Source organism: Schistosoma mansoni (genome assembly GCF_000237925.1).
Source record: "Schistosoma mansoni, WGS project CABG00000000 data, supercontig 0138, strain Puerto Rico, whole genome shotgun sequence".
NCBI classification, from domain to species: Eukaryota; Metazoa; Platyhelminthes; class Trematoda; order Strigeidida; family Schistosomatidae; genus Schistosoma; species Schistosoma mansoni.
Window position 1 is genome coordinate 405,314 of NW_017386041.1, and position 13,996 is coordinate 419,309.

A 13,996-nucleotide genomic window follows, 5' to 3' on the forward strand; every position below is an offset into this window, starting at 1 on the left:
TGGAGTTCAGTGAAAAGAAAAATATTGACCTAGGTCACACGTTTCCCAACACTAGGTAGTAAGGTGACAATGTGACCTTGAAAGAACTGGAGCTCCCTAGATGATACTCTTTCAGGTTACCTAGATTCCTAGTGTGAAATGTTACCACTAGGCCTTTAGAGTTGAGACTGATCTGTTACGGGACTGGGACATTTACAGAGGTCCAAGTCCCTGACTTGAAGTCCCTGAATGCTTAGATAACTAAGTTGTTTTAAAGCACCTACCTATCCTCATTCAGATAATGCTTGTTCTAATATTTTCATTCGTTTCTCAACATTAGAATGATATTTCTCTTTAGCTCTGTTATTTCTCTTTTTCAGAATTCTAAGTGGTATTCAACCCTAAAAATAGGACTAGATTTGTCAATATGAATAGTACTGTCAATTCGATGAAATCAGAGGACTTAACACACTTAGACCATCTATCAAATGTTAATCAGGATGAAAATATTGAAATTTGTATGAATCGTAAGCACAAATGTTCTGACAGTTGCAATAACGAAGAGAATGAACCAAGTGAAGTGAAACGTCAATGTTTATCATCTGTTCATAGTTCAAATAATGTTACTGATGGCATAAAAACAAATTATGAATTTAAATATTGGCTTGTATTCACTGTGGTAACAGCTGGTAAACAAGGCTGTGAGTTGGGATCTGATCAGACACCAGTTATTCAATTCAATGGGATATTGGGTGATTTTTTCGAGAATAAGGTGAGTTGTGTCAAAGGGTGTAAATTAGTTTAGTGTTTAAAAAGTGTCTATGGAATTATGTATCACTTCTGATGTGTTTGTTTTACAGGTCAATAGAATGAGTCTTCGAAATTTGAATACTTAACCAAATATACTGTATAATCACCTGTAGGCATCAGATATTTCAGGGGAACTCTTGTTTAGTGCTGTGTTGTTTTTGACTACTGTCCTAACTTTCAATATATTCATTGGTTTTATCATAGGAATTTCGATTGATTTCGCTCCACGAAGATTAAATAAACTGTCAACGCCACATTGTAAATAGATTGATTGGAGGTAATACCATGGTAATTGGTAGATAATTAATTGAAAATCACGAGACGTTTACAGTTAATATGGGAAAGGATAAATCACTCAAGTATCAGTATTTAGAGATTTTTTGTAGTTGATTTAGTGAGAAACGGCCCTACATACTTTATTTTACTTACTCTTGTTACCCATCATCGAGGAATATAGGCCACCCACTAGCATTCTCCATCCAACTCTGCCCTGGGCAATCCTTTCTAGTTTTTTCCAGTTAACATACATTCTTTTCATTTTTGCTTCAATCTCCCGGCGTAATGTGTTCTTTGATCTTCCTCTTTTCCCATTTCCTTCCGGATTCCAAGTTAGGGCTTGCCTCATGATACAGTTTGGTGATTTCCATAATGTATTTCCGATCCACCTCCAAAGTCTTTTCTTAATTTCCTCTTCATCTGAAATCTGCTTTGTCCTCTCCCATAAAATACTGTTGCTGATGGTATCCAACCAGTGAATGTTGAATATTTTGCATAGACAACTGTTTATAAATACTTGTAGCTTCTTGACGATGGTTGCAGTAGTTCTTCACGTTTCAGCTCCCTACAATATAAAAAACAGTCTTGATGTTCGTATTGAAGATTCTCGCCTCGAAATTTGTTGACAATTGTTTTGAGTTCCATGTGTTCTTCAACTGTGGAAATGCGGTCCTTGCTTTGCCAATCTTTGCCTTTACATCTGCATCAGATCTTCCTTGTATATCAATGATGCTTCCCAGATAAGTGAATGTTTCCACCTCTTCCAGAGTTTCTCCATCATGTGTGATTGGCTTGACGTTCTTCGTGTTGTATTTGAGAATCTTGCTTTCTACTTTATGTATGTTGAGGCCCGTTGATGCAGAGGCTGCTGCTACATTTGCTGTCTTCGTCTGTATTTGCTCATGTGTATGGGATAGGAGGGTTAGGTCATCTGCGAAGTCCAAATCATCTAATTGATTCTGAGATGTCCATTGTGTTCCGTGCTTCCGCTAACCAGAAAAAATAAAATACGCTAACCTACGTACTTTACTTTAACATAAATAATCTGAGATGTATGGTGGCTACTAGTAGAATCCAAGTCGGGCATTTCGTCTTATTTGGGATTGGTCAGTCGGATCACTTCATAACTCAAACCCCCTACCTTCTGATTGAAACTCCATTACGTTATCTACCTAGTGCTACCTGGACATTACTGTTAACCCCTTATCCATCTCTCCTTAGAATGCATTTAACTTAATAGCAGCGTTGAAGCAATCCATAAAGAATGTTTTATGAATTGTGGTTTTAGTTTCAAATCGTATTTTTCTTCCTTAGTTACATATTTGTGAATAAAATCAAAGGCCCACCAAAACGTTTCTAGATTTTCAAATCAATTTTCAAATTGAATAGTTTAAAGAAAATGTAAAAGTAAGATAAAGGGCATATTCTATATTATTACTAGTGACTAACTTCAAGAGGTACTTCTTGGAGTTCTAGTGAGAAGCAGTGACCAGTGGAGTTCAAACCACGTCTGTTGTGAGATATCAACTCACTAAAGACAGTTGGTGAACGGTGGCTCAACTTTGTGGATTGGTTGAAGTTAGACATTAACACCATCGGACGCCGGCTCAGTGGTCTATCGGTTAAGTGCTCTGGTGCGAGACTGGTAGGTTCTGGGTTCGAATCTCGCTAATCAGGATCGTGGGCGCACACTACTGAGGAGTCCCACAATAGGACGAAACGGCCATTCAGTGCTTCGAGGTTTTCCATGGTGGTCTAACTTTAAGTGATTCATGATCTCAACTATGAAAAATACTATTACATTGTTTGATTGACATTTCACTATTTAGTGTTGATAGCTTATTCCAAACGATAATTTACAAAAAAATCTCAGCTTATATATACAATAAGTCGATCAAAATTCTTTACTTATAATAGAATTCTATGATGTTAAGTGAATACATTGATAAAGATAATAGACAGGTATAAATTGATAGATTTGATCAGTTCATATATTCTAAAAAAAGAACACAGCATGTATTAAAGTGATGAAAAGTTTGGGTGTATGTTGAGGCCTATTGATACAGAAGCTACTGCTACATTAGTTGTCTTCGTCTGTATTTGTTCGTGTGTATAAGATAGGAGGGTTAGGTCATCTGCGAAGTTCAAATCGTCTAATTGATTCTGGGATGTCCATTGTATTCCCTGCTTCGCCTCACATGTGGGGTCTTCATAATCCAGTCAATCACCAGAAGAAAGAGGAAGAGGGAGAGTAGACAGACACCATGGAGAACACCAACTCAATCACACTTGATGGAGAAACTCTGGTACTGAAGTTATTGATTGAATAGTGACTGGTTATTCTCAAGAAAACGAATTATTATGAAGACATATTCTCTTATTGGATTACTCTAATTGGTTCTGATATTTCCATTGGTTTGTTGTTTTCATTCATTCTGATATATAATCAGTTACCTCAAAGTTTTGAAGGATGATGTCAGAGTCAATAACTTTCGTCAAACATTTTCAAACCTTCCATTATACAGTGTAAATAAAAGCTTTCAATTCCTAAATCTTTTCATATCTACACGAATTTTCTAGATTGTCGATCGGATCAAGATCGCTATTCGACCTGAAAACTTTGCTCGAACATATCGGTCTTCCATAGAGCTAATCAATAATAAATCTCAATTACAATCGAATATTACCTCCAATAACGAGTTGAAATCAGAGTATTTTCTTTCTCCTTGGAACAGTTGCAACACTAAAATCAATGAGTTGACACCTACTAACACAGTGAAATTGATTACTTCAGTCGAATCGACTAAATACACCTCAGCAGTACATGGTGTGAATATCTCTACAGAAGCATTAGAAGCTGCTGGTTTACAGGATATCTCAGAATATGAAGTAGAAAGTTTAAGCTTTAGAGAATCAATAATTAAGGTGAGATAATCTTTTGTTTATAGTGAAGGTTTCTCAAGTTATTGATAAATATGTAATCACCTTCTAGTTATTCCGTACATTCGATTTAATCCAGGTGAAAGTTTTCCTACAGCAACAATGAATGATTGAAAAGAAAGATTTTGAATTATAGTGCTTCAGTAATCAATGGTGCATATTGCCTACTTAAGACTGTTAACCCTCGTGGAGGAGCATAGGCCGCCTACCAGCAATGCTGCATAGTAAAAGAGAGTTTATAGATTTCGACTGAATAATTATATCTATGAAAACTACTGTACATTTTGTTTGCAAATTTTTATGTTAGTAATTGTAATCTAATGGTCTTTAATCCCTATCAAATCCACATTATTCATTAAGTTAATCAACATTTACATAATATCAGCATAGGGTTGTGGAGATTGTTAAGTTTAAATCGATATCATGAATGGATCAATCTTAGACCATCATTAAAAACCTGGAAGCACTGAACGGCTGTTTTGTCCTAGTATTGGAATCCTCAGAAGTATGCAATCACGATTCCACATACAAGACTCGAACTCAGGATTTTTGGCCTGGCATGCAAAAACTTAACCTCTAGACCACTGAGCCGGAATATGACGGTGCTAATGTTTAACTAAAAACCAGAGAACTTAGTGAATTATAACCCTTAAGAGATATTCTTAACCTCTCACTTTACCATTGAGATCCTAAAGTCCTAATACGTAAAGTAAAACTTTTCGATATCACCTAATTCATTTAGATTAAAAGTACACTCATACTGTTCAAGTCTCTTAAAATATACTTTTTTAAAGAGCTCTCACGTGAACATGAACAATGAAAAGGGAAACAATTAGTATACTCTGAATCATCTGAGTAGAGTTGATTGTTTACTGATGATTATTTTTGTAAGGATGTAGTGTTGTGCTTCGTTAATCGTTCACCTTGATAACCGTTATAATACCAGTCTTAACGGTGCATAAAATCAGAAGTCAAAGAGAAGCGGCAACAACAGTTTTATTGACAAATGACGAAGGTAAGAATGTTATAAGCACATGAGCAAATATCAGTGAGCGAAACAAAAATGACACGCATTGGAGATGGCGGGTAAGCTAATTCGTTGTAATCAAGCATTAATCAATATTTATAGTCAAACAAAAATAAGTTACAGACATGCGATGAATAGGATAAGAAAGTGTACGCACAAACGCTCGTATAAAAAGTAGTCAAGGTTAATAAGCGAATAATTAGCAAGGTGAAAACATGACTCAAGATGGATAGATAAATTGGCTTGTCCAGGAGCTAGAATACGGATATACGGGCTCAGCATATCAACTGACACTACAAGGAAATCTAACAATTTACTACACTTCAAGCTGAAATAGAAGACATTCAATGATTTGGTGTGAAACCGTGAGTAAGTCATTATTTACTTACTTACTTACTTACGCCTGTTACTCCCAATGGAGCATAGGCCGCCGACCAGCTTTCTCCATGGCTTACATTATAACCATCTATTGTATTTAATGACGATCAATAAGCTAATTCCAACTTACTTTGATCTGTAATACAAGTAATTGTGCTGAAATTTTCAATTACAGATTTCAAATTGGTTAAAAGATCATGGAGTACTAGATGATCTATTGCCAAATGACAAGTCTAATATATTACTTATTACAGAAAATCATCAATCTATACGAAATGTAATACATGCTGAAGCTGCTTACCGTAATGTAGATCATGAATTGATGAATTCTTCACCATGGTCAGTGTATATAAATTTGATTGAGTCTTGTCATCAGTTTCTTCTTCAATCCAATGATTCTAATGATGATGTTGGTGACAAAGGAGTCACTGAACAGAAGGAGAATAAAGAACATCCTCTGCATAACATATTTGAAGCTGCTCGTGGTAAGTGTAGATTCAGTTTTCAAAAAAGCCATTTCATTTTCTTAATGATAACCTCAACCAAGTGGTTGTTTAGATGGTCACTAAAAAATAGGAATTAATGAGTTGTTTTCCTGCATCGCAGAGAACTCCAACCATAAGGATTCGTTACCACTTTCGACATTTTGAATTGACGTCTGTTGATTACAAAAAAAAACGTTTTTTTGTAGTTTTTTATTGTAAGACAAAATTGTTAGATAAAACCATAGTATCAACCCCATGAAGTCGCGACCGTGGTGTAGCGGTTATCATAGCTGCCTTCCAAGCAGTTGATCTGAATTCAACTCTCGGTGGTCGTAGGCGATCAACCCATGAAGTTGTTTCTGATTTTTTTGTTTAAGTAAAAAAACTGATTGAAAAATTATTAAATTATAAGAGACTAATTGATCGAACATTAAAAAAAACGCTACATTTGATATGCTTGATGCTATTACGAGTTCACCTTACTCGGTAAACGGAACAAAGGTCAAAGATATGATAAGCTATTTTAATCCGTTGTCCTCGGCACCGCTAACTAGATCAAGAAGTCTTGATAAGGCGTAGAGAATGTTTTCTACAAGCCTCCAGGAAATAAGAGGTCACTTGACACACAAATTAAGCTTATTTATACAGTAATAGAAACGACCTTGAGAGAGCTACAAAATAGCGTCCTAAAAAAATCCGTCAACCAATGATAGTCAAGGAATTCTGAGTGGGAAATGTAAGCTGTAGGTCAACTAAGCGTTTCTTGGCGCGAAAACATAAGATCCAAATTTTCAGAATAAAATTACAAAATTAGGACCTTTTACAAGTGAGTTCTAACTTCTCCAACAACATGACAGAAATTAATGATCCAAAATTGCAAATATGAAGCTCAGTAACTATTTATTGAATTTAACACGAAACATTAGTACAGGGTTGTAGAGAGTATTATGTTTTTGATTGAGATCATGAACCAATTGATGTTAGACCACTATTGATAACCATATACCCATTAGTGACTAGGTTTGTGAGGGAATTCTCGGAGTTCTATTTAGAACCCGTGACCAGTGGAGCTAATCCGTGTCAGGTAGAGATAGGTATTAACCTCAGTACAATGTAAGATGGTCGCTCAATTTCGTGGACTGGTTGAAGTTAGACATTAACACCGTTGGATGCTGACTCAGTGATCTACAATTTAAGCGTTGGCTCACGAGGCCGAAGGTCCTTGGATCGAATCCTGAGAGCAAGATGGTGGATGCGCAGTAAATAATCAGATCATAGAAAATAAATAGTCTCCTTATTTAATTGATTTTTGTCTATTTATCTGTCAACCAACTAATGGATTAACTTTGAAAATAACTATTCAGATAATCTTTTCAATGTTCAGTAATTTAACCAGAATAAAAACATTGTTGATTTCATGCTGTTTATTGAACTGATTTTTCAGCTGTGTTATCAAAAAAAGAAGAATATCAGTTGGATAAGACGATTGTTTGATAGTCAATCTGATTATTAATGTAGGGATAATAATCGGAGATAATAAAAAGAATAATAACTTTGCCTCCACTGACTATAATTCAGGTTATAGATTATTCATGTATGGAAACCATGAGATCTGATCGCTTGTTAGACTTCTGTTCGATTCTATCAAAGGAAATTGCCACCAAATGGCCTGGTACGGTCGTAGGTGGGTACTCACATAGCCACGCGTATACAACCACTATTGGGGAAGTCTTATTCAATGCCTTCTCGTGGTATTACTGTTGTTTACGGAATTGAGAGGATGAAAAGTGAATGTCCATCGCTCTAACCGGGTTGGTTGGTACTGAAGATTCCCCTAGAAGAGTTGGAGGACTGTAATTCCAAACCAATGGTGTGCATGGGCTTCAGGATCCTGAAGGAAAAAAATGGCGTATGGACCAATTATTGGTCACCGACTACTATGGGCCTACATCTCCTTATGATGCTCCACTGCCTCGTGGATTAGACCTATAGGCCAAAGGCTTGTGGTGTGGCAACCTAAGGAAACCATCTGTTTCTGTTTGGGCGTCCTGGCAATATCACAGCTCACATACAAATCAAGTGACTTGTGTAGCGCATATGTATTTGGTGCCCATTTGTACCAATATTCACGTGTTCAAATGAATAAATAGATAAAGTTTCTGAAGATCTTTCACAAGAGTCATTCGTCATCAGGTGAAGAGTCTTAAATAGAACGAGACATGCGTCCTGAATTCCATTGCTAGCCACTATCCATCTTTGGTTTTTTAGTATACTTCGTTGTGATTGCAAAGATTATTTTATTTCTATTATAAAGGTCCTAGGTGCAAGTCCCTTGTGCGGTATCATGAATGCGTACTGCTGAGTAGTCCCATACTAGGATAAAACGGTCATCCAGTATTTCCACGTTTTCAATGGTAGTCTAAGTTATATAGACTCGTTAATTCAACTGCTTAATACTACAATCTTAAAAAAGCTCTATACTCACAATGAATTAATCATTAGTGGTTGAGATCATGGGTCAATGGAAGCTAGACGCGTGAACGCTTAACCTGTAGACCACTGAGCTGGCATCCGACGATACTAATACCTAACTTTAACCAATTAACGAAATTGAACCACTGTTCACCAATAAGTCCGGGGTTCGAATCCCGCAGACGGGATCTTAGATGCGCATTGCTGAGGAGTTCTGTACTAGTTCTGTACGAAACAACCATCAAATGCTTCCAGGTTTTAAGTAATGATCTAACATCAAATGATTCATGATCTCAACAACTAAGTTATTGTTATAATATCCCTAAAACACCCTTTTCTGAATTATAAGTTATATAATATACCCTTATGGGTCAGGGTAATCTTACACTGGTTTTTAGGAGAACCAGACACCATCCAGACTTTCACGTGGCAACCTAAACAGTATAGCTCAATCCCGTTTAACAGGAGAGCCAGACACTGCCCAGGCTTAACCTAAACAGTACAGCTCAATCCCACCCTATAGGAGAATCAGACACTATATAGGCTTCAACGCTACAATCCGAACAGTACAGCTTAATCCAACCACTCAGGTATCAAACACCCTGGTGGACCACCCCTTTTTTCTGAAATTAATCAATAATTAAGAATGATACACATCTAAAAAAAGGTACTTATATATATTCAATGAATTCAATACTCTTTGCTTGAATTGATTTTTAAGTGGAAAAACTATGAGAAAATTGTTTCCAATTTTGTTTTTTCTAAAGAAAAAAAATGATGGTTAGTTCTTCACATGATCTATTTTGTGTTCTATATTTTTGTATTTTTTAATTTTTTTTTGTTTTTTTTTGGAAACACTGAAATGTTTCACAAAAATACAAAAAAAACTCACTTTATTTGTTGCTTTGAATCAATTAATAGAATGAGAAAAAAAAATTAAAAAAAACAATTATGAGAAAAGAAAACAACACCACCACCACCACCAGCAGAACAACAACAACACTAAACAAGTTTTTGTTTATTCATTTTAGTGCATTTTATAATTAAACATAATGAATAGTAGATGATACATTAACTACAATTTGATCAGTCTCTTGTTGGTATATGTACATCCTGTGCAGACTGCTTCGATATAGCCTGAAGTCACAAACATCATAAGAATAGAGGGATAGTGGTTAGCAGTGGAATTCAGGACAATGGGCAGTAAACAACAACAAGCGAATTTAAACTTCACCCCATTGCACAAGCAGGTGGCTATCAGGACTAAGTAGCTAAGTGGATAAGGGGACGGTGTTTAAAGCAAACGGTACTGCATTGGAGTCCCAGGGTGAATATCAACTCTAAAATGCAGGTACATCCAGCTGACGAGTTCTAGATAGGATGAAAATAATGGGGTTTTTAAATTCACTTGGTGTTGTTTACTGCCCATTGTCCTGAATTCCACTGCACACCACTATATCTGTACTGTATTGGAGTCCTAGAGGGAACATCAACTCTGGGATGAAGGTACATCCAGCTGATGAGTCCCAAATAGGATGAAACGTGTGTCCTGGATTGCACTTATAGTAACTAGCCATTTTTGCTTATAAAACTTGTGACTTAAGGCAATATCGAGGCAGTCCGCACAGGATGCATATATGCCAACAAGAGGCTGATCAATTGCAGTCCTAAACATCAATGGAAAGATTCAAACAAACAATACCAAGTGAATTTAAACTTCACCCCATCGCACAAGCAAGTGACTATCAGGACTCAATAGCTGAGTGGATAATGCGATGGTGTTTGAAGCGAAGGTTGCTGGGTTCGAGTCCCAGAGTGAACATCAACTCTGAGATGCAGGTACATCTAGCTGATGAGTCCCAAATAAGACGAAACGCGCGTCCTAGATTCCACTGCTGGCTACCGTCATCCATCTTTGTTTATAAAAGGGTTTTTTTTTCAAAAGAAAACCTGATTACAGATAAATAAATTTTATAAATGGTTAGTTGAATTCAATAATGATACTTTTATTACTAAATGTATCTTAGTAACATACTGTGATTGGTATTTACTTAAGTAAGTGTTTAGTTGTCATCGGAATTTTGTCTTCTTCTGAAATATAATAAATACTAATTGACATGAAGGAATTAGTGATTTCTATTTTATAGATGTAACAATTATGATTATGAGTCAATGGAAGCTAGACCACCATCGAAAACCGAGGACTGGTAGGTCATGGGTTCGAAGCTCGCGAGTGCAGGATCGTGGATGCGCACTGCTGAGGAGTCCCATAATAGGACGAAACGGCCTTCCAGTGCTTCAAGTTTTCGATGGTGATGTAGCTTCAATTGACTCATGATTTCAACTATGAAAATACTAAATTCTCCACAAAACCCCTTACGAATTATGATTATAACAATGAATTATATTTATTGTAGTGTTGAGTAGTGACGATAGTAAAGCCTTAGTCAGTTATATTGTATACTGTGTTGTTAATCTTCTGAGATACAGTAACATTTTAGAATTTGATCACTCAAACTCTGTTGAACTTCAAGATCGAATAATTGAAATCATTTTAGGACATCTTCTTCCAAAAAAGGGAATGTGTTCAAAGTTCATGTAGATATAATGAATCATATTTTTAGAATAAAGACAATGAAGTCAATATATATTTTATATAAACCTTAGTGAATAAGAGCAGTATGAGTTGGTCTCTCATATCTTCAGTTATTATGTTGGTTATATTATTATTTATGTACTCATATGTTATGGTAAATTATCTACTCACAGTTTTTGTCTAAAACTAATACTTGGTCCCCAAATGCCCTGATACGGCCAAGAATGGGGAGAGTCCGCTCTCCCTCTCCAAATGCTCTCACATGGCCACGCGTATATAGCCTCTTCCACGGAAGTCCTGCTCAATGTATTCTCGTGACATTACTGCTGTTTACCGAATTGAGAGGACGAAAAGCGAATGTCCAGCGCTTTAACCGGGTTGATGGACACGGAAAATCCACATAAGGGAGTTGGAAAACCCTCATTCCAAACCAATGATACACATCGGCTCCAGTATCCTGATGGAACAAATGGCATATGAATCAATCGTTGGTCGCTGGCTAACATGAGACTGCATCTCCTCACGATGCTCCACTGCCTTGTGGGTTAGACCTTTAGGTCAAAGGCTCCGGTTGTGGTCCCCTAAGAAAATCACCTGTTTCGGTTTGGGCACCTGGGCAGTATCATAGCCCTCACACAAGTCAAATGAGATTTGTGTGGCGCATACATATCTGGTTCCCCTTTGTACCAATATTTATGTGTTTAAATAAATAATGAAAATGGCACTAACTTAAATATTGTAAATTAAGGTGAATTGATTAGTTGTTGAGTGGAAGTTTAAAAGACTCTTGGTAATTTGGTACCCATGGTAAAATCATTGATCTAGATTGATTTAAATTTAGCTTTCATCCTTCTTTATATAATCGCCCTAGGAACTAGTCCTAGATCTATGAAACAGATTAATAAGAGAAAAAGTTCATACATATTTCACTTATTTATTATGATTGTATGCTAATGTTTAATATTTGGTAGGAAAATAACTTAGCATTGCAACCCAATAGGTAAGTTAAATCATATTAGTAACTAAGGTCTTGATTCATTGATAGAGAGAGAGAGAGCTCAATTATCCTGATTACACTCAAGTCAATGACTGACTGATATAACTCTAGTAGATTGATAAGAGTTCAAACTTATGGCTTAAGGTACCTAGTCTGATGAAAGATTTCAACAAAGAATCAAAGAAGTAAGCAATTTTCACGAGTTCTAAGTGATTGTAGATTAAACTACACTGTATACAATGAATAAATGTTGACAGTTACTGTAGTATTTACAGCAGAGAGGAAGATTGGATAAGTATCAGAAAGGGTTTTTTTGTGGAGATTTAGTATCGGCATAGTTGAAAGCATGAGTCGATTGAAGCTAGACCAACAAGGAAAACCTGGAAGTTTACCTTCCTAACAAACCAGAAGTGCAACTCTGAATTTCAATATTCCTAGTCTAATAATCACAATAACTGAAAGCTGTGAATTCATAGAGAAGTTATCAAGCAATTTCTGGTTTTTCAAATGTTCTAATTCACACATTTTTGCCGTGTTACACAAATTATATTCTACATTAACAGTTACTGTATAGGTAAATATTCGTTTCAGGCTAAGTATGATGGAAAAAATGAAAATGACTGTTTAACCTATTCTAATCAGTTAAATATTTTATCAGATTGTTAGTATGGGCACAGAGCATTGTAAAAATTGTGCTCCAGAAATAAAAAAATTTCGATGATAATATCAATGAAGAGTTCAGTAGTTATTTTGTATTCATTTATTTACAGAAATTTATTGAAAACTGCAAAATGATTATACTGCTGAATGACGTATCGTTAGAATGTTTGATGTTCAGAGTGCATAATAATTATTTCTCTCAATAGATACTAATAAAGTTGAAGTTTGAATGCAACTTAACTACTGGCAATGACTTGTTCCCTAAGCTAGGTGGTTTAATTGCCATTCAGGATAGAATTATTATATCTTTCTTCATACAGAAGTTGATTATTTTTATGGCTCTTTCAATCTATAACATAAAGTAAACGTTTTACAATTGAACTTCAATATTTCGATGAGTACTACCTGACGTATTTAACTGGCATACATTTCAAGTACTTTTCGGTACAATTCGTTAAGTAGAGAAAAATCTATAATTTGTCTCACCTGGCATCAACTACATTCGTTGGTAATAGGCACTGAAACGCTCCATCAAAGAGTGGGCGAGACTGCATTGTGCTGAAGATTAACGTAAAAGAGTTTTTTAAAAGGAAGTATGAAAAGAATTAAAATGAACGGATTAAAAAAATCAAATACAACGTGACAGTGAAATGGTGGTCTGTCAGCGTGTACTAAATAATGTCAGAATGTATAGTCCTTAGAGCTGATCACTTCTCCTTCTAATAACACTACCATTGTGAGCGTTAAACTAAACGATACAACTTCAAGGTTGTCACCGTGTTGATATTAAATTATGTGAGGTAGATTGTATGAAGTCTTATAAAAAAAGTTTTGAGCTAATTCACACTCGTAAGTCGAGAATGAGTATTCCCTCTCCGAGGAGATTTGAATGTACGTCATCCGGTGCTGAAATCGAAGCTGTTGGGTTTGTAACTAAGATATTAACTGCAATATATGAATGGGATGGGAAATATTTGGGAGTGCAACAAAATCGCCACGTATGTATATAATATTGTCTAGAACATATCACAAACGATACGGCTGTCTAGTAGATAAAATGAGGTGTGTTGAGGTAAAAACGAAGAGTTCATACAAAAGTTTTTCACTTAATAAAAAAAGATATATTTTAAACTCGGAAAAATTGGAAATATCCAATCATACATAGATATGTCATTAGGTGCAGAAAGGTATAAGTTATTCACAATTAAAAAAGTTAGTCGAATGTAAACATCTATCCATAAGGACAAATCCACTTCTGATTAATGAATAGTTTTCCGATAAACATTTCATTTCAATCAAAGGCAGTCCGCACAGGATGCACATATGCCAACAGGAGACTGATCAATTGCAGTCCTAAATCACAATGGGAAGATACA

General features: G+C 35.8%; 1 protein-coding gene and 1 non-coding gene across 2 annotated transcripts in view; both read left to right on the plus strand.

The window, feature by feature from the left end:
• Window positions 1-406: 406 nt before the first annotated feature.
• Window positions 407-13,996, plus strand: part of Smp_125660 (heterogeneous nuclear ribonucleoprotein-related) — a gene marked incomplete at both ends in the record, with an annotated part of 52,265 nt that continues 38,675 nt past the window's right edge. The window contains 3 exons of the mRNA XM_018788598.1: window positions 407-751; window positions 3,646-3,990; window positions 5,586-5,895. Coding sequence (XP_018646532.1) covers window positions 407-751; window positions 3,646-3,990; window positions 5,586-5,895 — 1,000 coding nt within the window. The remainder of the gene's footprint in view (window positions 752-3,645; window positions 3,991-5,585; window positions 5,896-13,996) is intronic.
• Smp_tRNA_01265_Gly_TCC.1.1 lies at window positions 6,160-6,230 on the plus strand. Its single transcript has one exon. It is a non-coding gene (tRNA).